Below are 15,405 nucleotides of genomic sequence, written 5' to 3'. Positions count from 1 at the left end.
CACTGACGTAGCACTCATATTAATTATCTTGCGCAGCATTCCATCCTCTAGGTTGGAACATGACAACTGTTTAGTGCGTAATAACACTGCACAACACTTCAGTATAGGAAGTGAAAAATATCTTATCCTGTTGAAATTACAGAGGAAATTGAGGGAGGGAGAATGTAACTACCTAAATTGGAATTTTATCTGGCCACAGGGCACAAATGCTGCTGTGGATTCATTACATGTGGTCAGGACATTAGGTTTTAAAATCTGATTTACAAAACTTCACCTCCTGGAATCCAGCGCCCCCTAATGCTGTGACAGAGCATTAGTGCAGTGCTAATTCAGAGGGAAGAACACCTCCTACTGAGCCTCACTTTCTGCAGCAGCGAAGTTTTTCCCTACTGCTTTTCTAGCCTGACCCTTTGAGACTTGACAAAATTCCAGTTGCTTGCTGGAATTTCTTTGCTTTAATTGTTTTCACATAGTCTTCTGCATCTGTTCATGTAGTTATGAATGTGTATACGATGTCTACTAGTGATGGCATCACTAAGCATTTTTTTCATTCTTCTTCGAGTGCTTGCTCATGTGGATTCCATTCTAGGTGTGGGCATGTCCACGTGCGCAGCCATTGGAGATTTTTGCCTTAGCAGTAGCCATAGGGTCGGCTGTGGCGCCCCCTGGAGTGCTGCGCTCATGCCAAGGTATATCAGGTGTCGCTGGCCCTCCGCCCTCCCAGTTCTTTCGTACTGCCCATGGTGGTCAGTCAGAGTGCCTCTGTCCCTTGCTTTGCAAGTGGCCAGCAGTTCCTTTCCTGTTTTAGCCTTGTTGTAAATAGTTCTATTGTTTCTTAGTTAGTAGTTAAGTAGCTAAGTGTTCAGTTAATGTGGGTCCCATCGGGGACCCTGCCCCCGGGCAGGGCATGCCCCGTTCTCCGGGTTTTAAGCCCTGCTCCATGTGTAACAGGCCTATGCCTGTTAGTGACCCTCACAGTAGTTGTCTACAGTGCCTCGGGGAGTCCCATGTGAAGGAGCATTGTCACATCTGCAAGAACTTTTGTCCTCGGACACAGAGGGAACACAACATATGTCTCAGGGCCTTCCTGATGCAGGCAGCCCTGCACCCAGTTTCGGAGCCAGCTCGGCCCAAAATGGCACCAGCACTTTGGCCTCGATGTGTAACACACCTCCAGCACTGGACTCCTCCCAGCAACAGGCAAGCCTGATAAAAGCGCGCTGGGCACAGGACTCTGTTCGGGCCTTATGCCCACTCTGGACCTGCACAAGGGCTCCACCTTAGGGAGTTCCTCTCTTCAAAAAGACCCGACTCTGGGGAGGAGTATAGGGTCCACGCTGATGGTGCAGTCGACGCCCGCTCAGCTCTTGGCGCCTGCAGAGACAAGAGAGCTCCCACCACAGCTGGCACCATGTTCAGTGATGGAACTGGCTAAGGCTCCCTGGAACGGCAAGCCTGCCGGTAAGGCCTCGCACAAGTCGAGTGAGTGCCACTGGTCTCCAGAGCCAAGGCAGAGCCCTAAGTTGCCACACTCTTGGTCTCTGCAGCCCAGGTCTCTGGCCCATCATTACCAGGCATCGGTACCATGTACCCGGTCCCCATCTTCGCACTGGAGCTCTCCCAGGCATAGACAATCTCCCTGGTACCGGTCCGCATCACGTCGTTGGTCGCTGACGCTGAGACCTCAACGCCACTCCCCGACACGAGGCCACTCTCCCTACTCCTGGCACCAGTCGTCAGTAGCCGCCGGACCCGGGCCTCGATGGCCCCGCCCTGGTCACCAGAGGGCGACAACTTCTCCGGATCAGAGGCACATTTCAGCCCCTCACCCAGGCAACAACGGGAAGGGGCTCCAGGGGGTGTGTCTATGGCATCAGGGCCGGCCTGGCAGCAAGGCCAGTGGCATTATTGGAATGCCTGCGGGTTCCCATTATGCCATTGCCCCACTCTCGCCAACCCTCAGTTGCCATGTTGGACAGGCTGAAGTTGGCACCCGTGGCACTGTCAGCACCGGGTTCGGTGCAGGATGCTCCAGTGACTGCCATGGATGTGGAGCTGGTGCCCACCCCAAGGCCACACTCCCCTTTGGGGGAAGATGCCGGCGGGCCTCCCCTGGTGGTCCCATCATCATCTTCCTCCCCGGGTGAAGCGGTGGTGGGCCCTCCAGAGCTAGCCCACCAGGCGATTTTAAGGAGCATCAGGCGCAGCTCCGTAAGGTGGCTTTGAACTTGGGCCTCAAGGCAGAGGAGATGGAGGAGCAGACGAACACATTGTTCAATGTGCTCTCGGCAGCCACCCCAGCCCGGGTCACACTCCAGGTACATGAGGGGCTCCTGGACATTGCCAAGTCCATCTGGCAAACCTCGTCCTCTCTTCCGCCCCACGTCTAAAAGAGTGGAGAAGAAGTACTTCATCCCTGCGAAAGGGTTTGAGTACTTATACAACCACCTGCCACCAGAATCGTTGGTCATGTCAGCGGCCAACTAGAAAGATAAGCAGGACCCCACCAGTTCCGCCCCTAAAAATAAAGACGCTAAAAGGTTGGACTTGTTTGGTCACAAGATTTATTCTATGGCCAGCCTCCGGTTTCGGGTGGTGGACCACCAGGCCCGGCTGTTACAATTTTAACTTATGGGAATCCCACCTCAAGTTCAAAGACTCCATGCCCCAGGATGTGACCCAGGAGTTTGCAGCTCTGGTGGAGAAAGGCACAACGCAGCTCCTTGCTCCCTCCAAATGACCTGGAATGTGGCCGATTCGGCTGCCTGGATTGTCACCTCAGCGGTGGTTATGAGGCACAGTTCCTGGCTCCACACTGTGGGCCAGTCCCAGGAAATGCAGGCCTCTTTTCAGGACCTCCCATTTGATGGTGTCGGCCTGTTCTCTGACCAGGCGTAGGCACAGCTGTATGGCCTTAAGGACACGCGGGTGACTCTCCACTCCCTGGGGATGCATACTCCTCAGGTGTTAAGACAACTGTTCCGACCTCCACCACGTCCACAACAGTGGCAGCCTTGTCATGGGCCTACAAGGAAGCGGGACACCGGGTTTAGCCGCTGCCGCTGCTTGTCATCCCACTCCCCTGTGCAGCCTGGCCCAGCGAAGCACCAAGGGGGCCAGAAGCGGTCATTTTGAGGGTGCGCCAGAGAGCAATGCACCAGCCATCTGTCCAGATCCTTCCCACCCTTTTCTTGACTGCCTCTCCCCTTATTGTTTCGCATGGTCCAGGGTTACATTGGACCGCTGGGTCCTGGACGTAATTGCTTGGGGCTATACTCTGCAATTCTTGGTCATAGAATCATAGAATATCAGGGTTGGAAGGGACCTCAGGAGGTCATATAGTCCAACCCCCTGCTCAAAGCGGGACCAGTCCCCAACTAAATCATCCCAGCCAGGGCTTTGTCAAGCCTGACCTTAAAAATATCTAAAGAAGGAGATTCCACCACCTCCCTAGGTAACGCATTCCAGCGTTTCACCACCCTCCTAGTGAAAAAGTTTTTCCTAATATCCAACCTAAACCTCCCCCACTGCAACTTGAGACCATTACTCCTTGTTCTGTCATCAGCTCCCACTGAGAACAGTCTAGATTCATCCTCTTTGGAACCCCCTTTCAGGTAGTTGAAAGCAGCTATCAAATCCCCCCTCATTCTTCTCTTCCGCAGACTAAACAATCCCAGTTCCCTCAGCCTCTCCTCATAAGTCATGTGTTCCAGTCCCCTAATCATTTTTGTTGCCCTCCGCTGGACATTTTCCAATTTTTCCACATCCTTCTTGTAGTGTGGGGCCCAAAACTGGACACAGTACTCCAGATGAGGCCTCACCAATGTCGAATAGAGGGGAACGATCACGTCCCTCGATCTGCTGGCAATGCCCCTACGTATACATCCCAAAATGCCATTGGCCTTCTTGGCAACAAGGGCACACTGTTGACTCATATCCAGCTTCTCGTCCACTGTCACCCCTAGGTCCTTTTGTGCAGAACTCCTGTTGAGCCATTCTGTCTCTAGTCTGTAGCGGTGCATGGGATTCTTCCGTCCTAAGTGCAGGACTCTGCACTTGTCCTTGTTGAACCTCATCAGATTTCTTTTGGCCCAATCCTCTTAGTTGTCTAGGGCCCTCTGTATCCTATCCCTGCCCTTCAGCGTATCTACCTCTCCTCCTAGTTTAGTGTCGTCTGCAAACTTGCTGAGGGTGCATCCACACCATCCTCCAGATCATTTATGAAGATATTGAACAAAACCAGCCCCAGGACCGACCCTTGGGGCAGTCCACTTGATACCGGCTGCCAACTAGACATGGAGCCATTGATCACTACCCATTGAGCTCGACAGTCTAGCCAACTTTCTGTCCACCTTATAGTCCATTCATCCAGCCCATACTTCTTTAACTTGCTGGCAAGAATACTGTGTGAGACCGTGTCAAAGGCTTTGCTAAAGTCAAGGAACAACATGTCCACCGCTTTCCCCTCATCCACAGAGCCAGTTATCTCATCATAGAAGGCAATTAGATTAGTCAGGCATGACTTGCCCTTGGTGAATCCATGCTGACTGTTCCTGATCACTTTCCTCTCCTCTAAGTGCTTCAGAATTGATTCCTTGAGGACCTGCTCCATGATTTTTCCAGGGACTGAGGTGAGGCTGACTGGTCTGTAGTTCCCAGGATCCTCCTCCTTCCCTTTTTTAAAGATGGGCACTACATTAGCCTTTTTCCAGTCGTCCGGGACTTCCCCCTATCGCCATGAGTTTTCAAAGATAATGGCCAATGGCTCTGCAATCACATCTGCCAACTCCTTTAGCACTCTCGGATGCAACACATCCGGCACCATGGACTTGTGCTCGTCCAGCTTTTCTAAATAGTCCCGAACCACTTCTTTCTCCACAGAGGGCTGGTCACCTCCTCCCCATGCTGTGCTGCCCAGTGCAGCAGTCTGGGAGCTGACCTTGTTCGTGAAGACAGAGGCAAAAAAAGCATTGAGTACATTAGCTTTTTCCACATCCTCTGTCACTAGGTTGCCTCCCTCATTCAGTAAGGGGCCCACACTTTCCTTGGCTTTCTTCTTGTTGCTAGCATACCTGAAGAAACCCTTCTTATTACTCTTAACATCTCTTGCTAGCTGCACCTCCAGGTGTGATTTGGCCTTCCTGATTTCACTCCTGCATGCCCAAGCAATATTTTTATACTCTTCCCTTGTCATTTGTCCAATCTTCCACTTCTTGTAAGCTTCTTTTTTGTGTTTAAGATCAGCAAGGATTTCACTGTTAAGCCAAGCTGGTCGCCTGCCATATTTACTATTCTTTCTACACATCGGGATGGTTTGTCCCTGTAACCTCAATAAGGATTCTTTAAAATACAGCCAGCTCTCCTGGACTCCTTTCCCCCTCATGTTATTCTCCCAGGGGATCCTGCCCATCAGCTCCCTGAGGGAGTCAAAGTCTGCTTTTCTGAAGTCCAGGGTCCGTATTCTGCTGGTCTCCTTTCTTCCCTGTGTCAGGATCCTGAACTTGACCATCTCATGGTCACTGCCTCCCAGGTTCCCATCCACTTTAGCTTCCCCTACTAATTCTTCCCGGTTTGTGAGTAGCAGGTCAAGAAGAGCTCTGCCCCTAGTTGGTTCCTCCAGCACTTGCACCAGGAAATTGTCCCCTACACTTTCCAAAAACTTCCTGGATTGTCTGTGCACCGCTGTATTGCTCTCCCAGCAGATATCAGGATGATTGAAGTCTCCCATGAGAACCAGGGTCTGCGATCTAGTAACTTCCGTGAGTTGCCGGAAGAAAGCCTCGTTCACCTCATCCCCCTGGTCCGGTGGTCTATAGCAGACTCCCACCACAACATCACCCTTGTTGCTCACGCTTCTAAACTTAATCCAGAGACACTCAGGTTTTTCTACAGTTTCATACTGGAGCTCTGAGCAGTCATACTGCTCCCTTACATACAATGCAACTCCCCCATCTTTTCTGCTGTGCCTGTCCTTCCTGAACAGTTTATATCCATCCATGACAGTACTCCAGTCATGTGAGTTATCCCACCAAGTCTCTGTTATTCCAATCACATCATAATTCCTTGACCGTGCCAGGACTTCCAGTTCTCCCTGCTTGTTTCCCAGGCTTCTTGCATTTGTGTGTAGGCACTTGAGATCACTTGCTGATGGTCCCTCTTTCTCAGTATGAGGCAGGAGCCCTGCCTTCTCGCGCGCTCCTGCTCGTGCTTCCTCCCGGTATCCCACTTCTCGCCCTCCCCCCCCATCCCCCCTCTTCCCCATCCCTCTTCAGGGACCCTTCTCACGAGCATCTCCTTGTTCAGGAGGTCGAGAAGCTCCTGGGTTTGGGGGCTGTGAAGGAGGTTCCTCAGGACATGGAAGGAAGAGGATTCTGTTCCCGCTACTTCCTAATCCCAAAGGCCAGAGTGGGCTTCAGACCTATCCTGGACCTGCATGGTCTCAACAAGTCTCTCAAGAAGTTCCGCATGGTCTTCCTGGCCTCCATCATTCCTTCCCTGCATCCAAGGGACTGATACGCACACTTGACTTAAAGGATGCGTACTTAAAGGCCAAAAGTCTGACAGCTGCGCACGTAGGGGCATGCACACCTAGAATGGAATGGACATGAGCAACACATCTCGAAGAACAACAGTTATGAAAGGTAGGTAACCGTTTTTTCTTCTTCTCAGCTCCCAGATTGTAGTAAAGTTTGTTCTTTTCTGTCTCTCAGCCTACTAGACGTCCAGACTCTTCTGATGACCGTCACATCATGACAAAGCACTCCAGCATCTACCCAACAGAGGAGGAGCTGCAGGCCATCCAGAAGGTCGTCTCCCATTCTGAACGTGCTCTTAAGCTCGTCTCTGATTCATTGACAGAGCAAGAATCTGAAAGAGGAGAAGATGATGAAGAGAGGGGGTAACAAACTTTTATAAACTCTTTCCATAAGTAGTTACTGCAGTATTGTGGCAAGATGAGGTTGACACTTTTGGTGTGCTGGGAAAGCCATCATCCCAGAATAGCTGTAGAGCCTTTGAAGGGGATGGGTAAAGAGACCACATCAGCAAAATGAGAGTTTAAAAATGGCAAAAAGGAATCTTCTCCTCGCTCTCATTTGTGCATCTGTATTTTGTTTGCCTAAACATTAGTTAGGGTAGAGATCAGAGCTTGCGATACATACAGAATTGGCTTCCTTATTTAGTGGCTTTAATTTGGGTTTTCTGTCCCATAGCACTGGTTGAAGCTAGATTAAAAAGGGTTACAGTAATGTCCCATTCCTGCAGAAAATGTTCCAGCTGTCCATAGCTGACGCACCACTTGGCAATTAATAGTCACTTCAAAAGTAGTAAAACAAAAATAGTCTCCCCTCTGAACAGTTATACATGGGGTGGTAGTTAAATCTTTATGCTATTTCAATGTAATATTTTAAATAAGAGTTCTGGAGAGTTCTTGTATTTAGGTTTACATTAAAGGTTTCAAAATTACAATCAAAAGGCAAATGTGTTGCGAAGTAACTTATAGTGGACCTACCACTAAAGTTGCTTCAATGAATTTGCGCTGCAGCAGAACCAAAGAATTTCATGAAGATTTCAGTGTCTTTCTGTTTTAACAAATACAGTGCAGCAATTTACTTCAGTAGCCTTAATGATATTGTTAATTGCCTTTTAGTTCTGCTTTTTAGATATTTTGGGGCTTCCTGTGATAGATTTTTAAGGCTCAGATTCAGTGTAGATAGCTCTGTTTGATGTTTTCCCATGACTTCTCTCCTCAACAGGAAAGCAGAAACTGCACCCCGAATTCTGAAAGGTGTAATGCGAGTTGGCATTCTGGCAAAAGGGCTTCTGCTCCAAGGAGACAGGAATGTTCGTCTTATCCTACTCTCTGCCCAGAAACCTACACACACCCTCTTAAAGAATATCATAGAGCAGCTGCCCAAGCAGCTTTCAGTAAGAGTGGATCCTCCTTCTTTGTTTCTGATTTCTAATGACTGTTTCTCCTTTGCTTGTTTTCAGGAAAAAGGATACCTAGAGCATAGAATAATCCAGTACTGCTTATTGAAGATTAACAATATCCTAGGCTATGTACAAAACAAAATGGAAAATACCGTTCCTGCCCTTAGAAATAGGCATTGTAAAAGGGAACATGTGCTGGGTTTTTTCTGCATTCCATCTCAAAATGTTAATTTCCATTATAGTAGTAGGTAGCTTAGTGGCTTGCTGCACTTGTTTGTTTGGTTTTTTTTTTGTTTTTTTTCTTCTCTCCCCCCCACCCCCCCTTTGCACACAAGAAATGATTGTTGGGTGTCTTAGTTCAGTCCTTTTAGGCTCTTATATCACAAAGCTAATACAGTTTGGCATAATTTGCATGATGGGACAGTCTGCTCAGGAAAGTCTCAAGACTAGAATGACAGAGTTGCATGTCAAGCTTGAGTTACACTGGTAGGGCTGTGAGAAAGCATGGCCAGTACGGGCCTACTGCACAAAAATCCAGTGTGCTGCTTATTCTATATGTTTGTAGTGGTGTTGTAGCTGGGGTGCTGGTCCCAGGATATGAGAGAGACAAGGTAGGTGATTTTTTTTTTTTATTGGACTGACTTCTGTTGGTGGAAGGGGCTAGATTTCAAGCTACACACAGCTCTTCCTCAGGTCTGGAGAAGGTGGACAGTGTGTCTGAACTAAATACAAGGTGAGAGAGATTATTAAGTGTAAGAGGTTCACATATGCTGTAGGAGACAGCAATTTAAGGAATTGGGCAATTAAAGGTTAGCAGGCAGCAGAGTGTATTACAAATTACTATAATAAACCATAAAACCAGTGTCTTTGTTAATATCATGGTTTTTAGTGTCCAGCAGAGTTATGAATTTAAGCTCCCGGGCTTGTCGCTTGAAGGCGTTATGTGGGATTCCTTTGAGGACAAGGACTGAGAGGTCAGACATGGAATGATCACTTTGTGAAAAGTGCTCGCCAATGGATGATGTGGTGTTCTGTCGCTATCATTTTTCTGCATGGTTTCATTTAAGAGCGTAGTGATTGGTTTCACCCACATAGTTGTTGTTGGAGCATTTGATGCACTGGATGAGGTACACCACATGTTGTGATAGGCATGTGTAGGATCCATAGATCTTGAAAGTTGTATGTGGGAGGTACTGATCATTAAATTAGTGGAGATAGATCTGCATGTTTTGCACCTGTTCTGGCTTGAGTTGGTGTGTCCTGGTCTGGTTGGAGCTTGCTTCTGAAGACACACGTGGTGAGGTTGGGGTGTTGTTTGAAAGCCAGAAGAGAGAGTTTGGGAAAGATTTCTTTCAGGATACAGATGTCTCCATGTCTGACCTCTCAGTCCTCATCCTCAAAGGAAACCTGCATAATACCTTCAAAAGACAAGCCTGGGAACTTAAATTCATAACTCTACTGGACACAAAAAATTATAGACTTAACACACACACTGGTTTTATGGTGTATTACAACAATTTGTAGCACACCCTACTGCCTCCTAACCTTGAATTGCCCACTTCATTTAAAGTGGTCTTATACTGCATGTGTGAACTTCTTATGCTTAACAACCTGTCCCACCTTGTATTTAGCTCAGACACTCTGTCTACCTTCTCCAGACCGGAGGAAGAGCTCTGTATAGCTCAAAAGCTTGTCCCTTTCTTCACCAGGAGTTGGTCCAATAAAAGATGTTAATTCACCCATTTTTTCTACTAATGTACTTGAAACTGATGCTACATCATTCCTAGCTTTTAAACTATATTAGTCAATTTCTTTCTTGAACAAAAAATTCACCAAATAAGTTTTTTTTTTTATAGTGGGGTGTAGAGGTAATGCTGGCACATGAACTTGAAGGTGAAACAAGTGGAGTTTTTGTTCTTTTAACTTTCTAGACGTTAACTGAAGATGAGTATGAAGTTTCATCCGATGCTGAGGAAGCAAATATACTCATCTGTTCATGCAAGGAACCAAAAATGCAGGTCACGATTTCAGTCACATCTCCTCTCATGAGAGAGGATGGTTCCACTGACGAAGGTGAGTAAATCATTGATGGTTTAAAATTACTTCGTGTGTGAAAGGTTTGATGTACTAAATACGTAATAATTTCCAAATGAAATAACCATGGTGACTGAGCAGACATGTTGATACCTCTTGTTGATTTGGTTACTACTGTCGGAATACTTCCAAAGTGAAAAAATCAGGAGGCTGAAATCCTCCTCAAACTCCTGTGCTGCTTTTTCCCTTCACCCTCCGGAATGGGCGGGAACAGAAGATGGATGGAGGTAGCTGTGTTTGAGACTTAACTTTTATAAATCTGCAGACTTAATTGTTGTAATCTGCTAATGGAGATTTTTGTGCTGCTCTCAATGCTTTCAGAAACACATTCTCATTTGAAAAAGCCTGCTTGCTTTTCATGGAGGAGACGATCTCTAATTGCAGTGCAGTCAGGCTTCCATCTGTGGATATGATTTAGAAACTACAGTATTATAGTTTGATAGCTATTAGTAACAAAAAGTTATGCTTCTGTTGTGGTCTTTCACAGCAACTCTTGGTCGCGAAAGCTTTGTAACTAAGTGGTGCAAAGAGAAATTCATATATTTCTTTCCTCTTAGAAGCAGCAGCAGAATCTCAGCCTGACCCCTGTGATATTTTGAGTCAACAGAAATGCCTAGAGTCATTGGCTGCCCTTCGTCATGCTAAATGGTTCCAGGTAAAGAGCTTTTCCAAGCACTGAGATGTGTTGTGCCATTTCCCATTGATTTGCTAACCTGGTACAAGGAAGGAGGCGCAGTTTTGTGCTGCAGAGCTGACCATGTTTATTCAAAGTGTAACTGATGCTATTGGGGGCATCTTCTGTATAGTGACCCCAACATTCTCGTGTACGCATTCCAACTCATCCTCTCCACAGCACAGTAACTTAAAATAGGAATATTTCTAGAATATAAATGAGCGCGTTATGTTTTTCGTAGGGTTTTAGTGAAAATAAATCCTGCTGAAGCAAAATATTTTATCTTTATTCTGGCAGGCTAAAGAAGTCTGCGTATGTCAGCTCCTGTCAGTAAATGGATCTGAGAGGATCCTTTTATATGTCACCTTCACCACCTAGCTTAGAAATGCCCTTTTAGAGCCTAAACTTTCAAGTACAACTGACGATTGTATAAGAGCCACTGACCTCCCTTTGTCCTTTGACTGCAGAGGTGTTAACTTTCCAATCCATCTTGAGTGGTTTCTTACAACATATTAATTCCTTATGCTAAACAAACCTTGTTTTTAGCTGTGACACTCTTGTCTACCTTTCCCAGATCTGAAGAAGAGCTGTGTGTCAGCTTTCAAGCTTGTCTCTTTCATCAGTGGAAGTTGGTCCAATAAAAGATATTACCCCACCATGTCTCTCTAGTTGTTTAAGAAATACTTATAAAATCCACCACCATAATTAGCACTGTGCAGCAACCCCAACAGAAAATCAGGAGCTGAATAGCTCCTTAGAGATAACATCCCCATTGATCTCTCCAGGACACTTGCGATCCATTGGCTAGTGGAGAAGTGAAACCTGCCCTGTCCTGATCATTCTTTACCTGCTTTGTGGATAAGTAGAGGATTTGAGTATTCAGAGCTGCCAATCTAACGTCTTTTGCTAGCCCTGAATCCACAAATAATGTTGCTTACCCTGAGAGTGCTCAAAATGTTGAACACTATTGGTGTACCCTTCTTTTAACTAGATAGGTTAGTTTCTTTATCTCTTTTGGTTTTGTTCTACCTCACCTGTTTTTTGGATGCCAGTGCCCCATTGCATTTTTACATGGAGTATTACACAGTGCACACTTTGCTCCATGTGAAGTCAAATGGTTTAATATTCAGATAAGGAGAATATTTTCCTCAGACTCTAAGATACTTTTAATGAGTTTTGTTTTGTTGCTTGTATGACCTTAGGTTTTTATTGTCTTAGGTATTTTCTGTTAGCAGTCTTGTTTCTTTCCATAAAGGCTAGAGCTAACGGTCTGCAGTCATGTGTGATTATCATCAGGGTTCTGCGAGATCTTTGCCAACGTGTACCAACATGGGCGGCACTTCCAGATTGGGTAAGAAGACCGAAGCCTTTTCTGTGACATCCTTCCTTTGATTGCTATCATGTAAGACGCTTCTTTTTAGCAACAGTGATGATTATCAGGGATATTGAAATGATGTAAAAGATAAGCTAAGCACACAAGTACAGTGGATACATAGGGCTGAATCTGTTGACGTCAGTGGCAAAGCCTGCTGACCTCAGTAGGTCTCAGAATATGGTCTACATTTACCCTCCCTTTTCTATAGACTAACAAGACTGCTGCTGCTCAGCAATAGGGAATCCATCCTCCATAGCCTCTTCACCAAAGCAAATTTATGTAGTTATTCAATTCCAGATCCTCTTACGGGGGTGGAGACTGTGATAGTTTAAAATAATTTGTGCGTATCTGCAGTCATCTCAGATTTTCAACTTCATACTTGGCTATAACAAGTATGGTGCCACAGCCCATGTCTGCAGGCCACATAAGCAGTATGATTTAGCTAGAGCTCTGTGAGAAGAGGTCCCTTTCCTCAGAATGTGAACAGCAACACCAGCATGATTTAGACACTCTATACAGAGTCAGATATGTGTATAACATACAAACTCCTGACACAGCTGAGCTCTAAATCCACTATGCTGTTACGTGGGTTTACATGCTCCATGCAGACCTGGAACTCTCTTCTCTCACAAGGCTTCCAGGAGTCCTATTCATATTACGCATATCAAGACTCTGCAGAGAGTATGTCTATTTCAGAAAGTCTTAAACAACTGGGGAAGCTAGTTGGATTTTATTTATTGTAAACCATACAGTTCTACTTAGGAAACCTTCTGCCATACTAGCTACTGCATTAGTCTAACTTGTGGATTGCCTCAATAAATACTAAAAATATAATGTAGGAACACATTTTATCCCTCCGGTGTAATTGAACCCTGGTGTCAGTTATGGTTTTGGTCTTGTTCATCTGTCTTTGTTGCCTTTGTGCTGCTGGTTTAGGAGCAGTTGAGGGACTTGCTCTCATTATATTTGGCTGAAGAAATGAACCTAACCTTTGGAGAGAGACCCCACTGGTACTTACTTGTACAATAGTCCCCTCTTTCTACCCCCTCCTCTTTCTGCACATGTTCTGTTAACCTGTGGTAGGGGGATGAATTGGCTTCTTGAGAGGGAAGCACATTTGCTTTCTTCACATTGCTACCCCTTCTTTTCCAGCTCTTACTGCGGCTGGAGGACTGTAAGTACCATGGGCCCAGAACTGTCTTACTGTGTGTGTATACAATGTCTAGTACAATGGGATCTTGATTGGGAACTTCTAGTGCAACTGTAATGCCACTGATGGTGATTGGACAAAACTTTCTAATATAATAGTAATAGAATCATATAAACATCATAGGAAAGCTGGATAAAAGGTCACCAGGGTTTCCCTGGTAGATGCCTGTAGGTTTACAAAATAATTTAATAAACAAGTGATGATAAACTTGAACATTTTTAGAAAAGAGCCAATAAATAACAGGGCTGTTATCAACTAATAAATGCCCAAAGAAACCATAGAGGAGCCGGTCTAAATGGTCCCATGTAGCATACAGTGGTCCAAATCCTTTGGTCAGTCCTAATTTTGCTAAGAAAGTGACCAGACTTCCGTAAGTCCTGTAGGTGCAGAATTCTATCATGTGACTTGCTAAAGAGAGTTTTTGTAGAAAGAAGTTAGTAGCCAACTCTGAACTGAGTTGTGAATTCTCTTAAGCTCAGCCTTGCAAAGTTCTATTTGTCCATTCTCTCACCCAAGTAATTTTTGTTGACAAGCAAGTAAAATGTTTTCATTATTATTGTCATAGCACAAGTAGACAAGAAGGGTTTTTTGCAGGAGCTTAGATGTTTGTGATGGTTTTACAAGGCTTCCTTAGCAGTATCTTGAGTCTCGTTTCAAAGAACTAAAAAGCAAGACACAGCCCTAAGGAAAGGATTCTTTCCTTCGCAGAAGCTGCCAGCCTTTTGTGGAGGACACACCATTGCTTATATTTTTAAGAAATTGTATTGTAGCTTCATTTCCTCATTTAAAAAGTCAACCCTGATTTTGTCCTTCCTGCAGGCAATGGAACTTCTTGTAGAAAAGGCTTTAAGTAGTGCAACAAGTCCGCTAAGTCCTGGAGATGCCATGCGCCGAGTTCTTGAATGTGTAGCCACGGGAACACTCTTGATGGGTCAGTTCTAAACTTATATCTGTAATGTCACTCCACAAAATCTTTGAAACAGTGGATTGGGCCATCTGTATTGTCGTCCCGCAGTACATGCTACATTTTGTGATCGTTTCCCACTGAACAGATGATAAAGTATGACTGTTGGAATAAACTGTCCACAGCACTGATTCTGGGACTCAGTTGTACGTGCCTTTTTGATTGATGGGAAGGAGTTGATTATTTTTTATTTTGAAGTGCTTAAAGAGATTCGGATAGTTTAGGCCGAACACTTGTGTGTGCATTAATAATATTGCTCTCATTAAAACTTTTAAGCAAGATTTTAAAAAAATATAAACCCCAAGCACTTTAGCATTCTGTGCCAGTCCCTGAGAATGTAGAAATGAAACTGACTAGTGAGGTTTCCTTGTTCAAGGTGAGTGAAGTGCAAAAAAAGTAACCCATCATCATAACTAGTGAAAAGCAATGTCAGTGATACTGTAACTATGATGAAGTGATGCTGTAGCTCATGAAAGCTTATGCTCAAATAAATTTGTTAGTCTCTAAGGTACCACAAGAACTCCTTTTCTTTTTGTAGCTAACACTGTACGTTTGGAAATTATTTACATGTGATTTTTTTAAAAACGTCTTTTTCTTAAACCCTGATCATAGTGAGTTTTAGAGTTGTGGTTCCTTCTTCCCCTTGCATTCAGATGGACCTGGGCTACAAGATCCCTGTGAGAAAGATGAAATGGATGCTCTAGAGACTATGACCAGTCAGGAACGAGAGGATATTACAGCCAGTGCACAGGTAGATAAGACAGTTATTTCTAATAGCACTGAGAAGGAAACTTCAGTAGAAGCATTCTGTAAAGTGAAGCATCTGGTATACATTGGTATTTGAGGTTACTATATCCTTTCCAGTTAAGGTTTTGAAAACAGCTACAGCTCCCATGGTAAGGGACAACCTCTGGTTTGCAATTTTATGTGTTTGTGACCCCAAAAGCCATGTTAATAACTCTGTGACCCTGAAAGCTGCACCTAATTTACACACTTCTTTAAAAATAAAGAAATACATCAATGTGAAAAATACTTCATATTGAAGAGTAAACTTGCCTTTAAAGAGAGTTAAGTCAGTTTCGGTATTGCATTTGCCTCCAAGTCTCCCTACCCATTTTTTAGTTGTATTTTCCTATTTTCAAAACGGTTTTCTCTCC

The 15,405-nt window shown here is 45.1% G+C and overlaps 1 protein-coding gene across 4 annotated transcripts in view; it reads left to right on the top strand.

Annotated features, from left to right (window-relative positions):
• LOC102938687 (zinc finger RNA-binding protein) overlaps positions 1 to 15,405 on the top strand; it is an 86,495-nt gene that overhangs the window by 68,005 nt on the left and 3,085 nt on the right. For 2 of the 4 annotated variants that reach the window (XM_037885455.2, XM_037885454.2), the window contains exons 12-18: positions 6,711 to 6,898; positions 7,755 to 7,926; positions 9,864 to 10,005; positions 10,584 to 10,681; positions 11,955 to 12,050; positions 14,104 to 14,215; positions 14,902 to 14,999. In XM_037885455.2, coding sequence (XP_037741383.1) covers positions 6,711 to 6,898; positions 7,755 to 7,926; positions 9,864 to 10,005; positions 10,584 to 10,681; positions 11,955 to 12,050; positions 14,104 to 14,215; positions 14,902 to 14,999 — 906 coding nt within the window. Of the gene's footprint in view, positions 1 to 6,710; positions 6,899 to 7,754; positions 7,927 to 9,863; positions 10,006 to 10,583; positions 10,682 to 11,954; positions 12,102 to 13,226; positions 13,249 to 14,103; positions 14,216 to 14,901; positions 15,000 to 15,405 lie in introns of those variants that run through there. The other 2 variants (XR_005223320.2, XM_037885456.2) reach the window with 2 other exon arrangements.

The sequence above is a fragment of the Chelonia mydas genome, chromosome 25 (assembly GCF_015237465.2).
Source record: "Chelonia mydas isolate rCheMyd1 chromosome 25, rCheMyd1.pri.v2, whole genome shotgun sequence".
Taxonomy (NCBI): domain Eukaryota; kingdom Metazoa; phylum Chordata; order Testudines; family Cheloniidae; genus Chelonia; species Chelonia mydas.
Note: the sequence above shows the minus strand (reverse complement) of the source record. Positions and strands in the feature narration are given on the sequence as shown.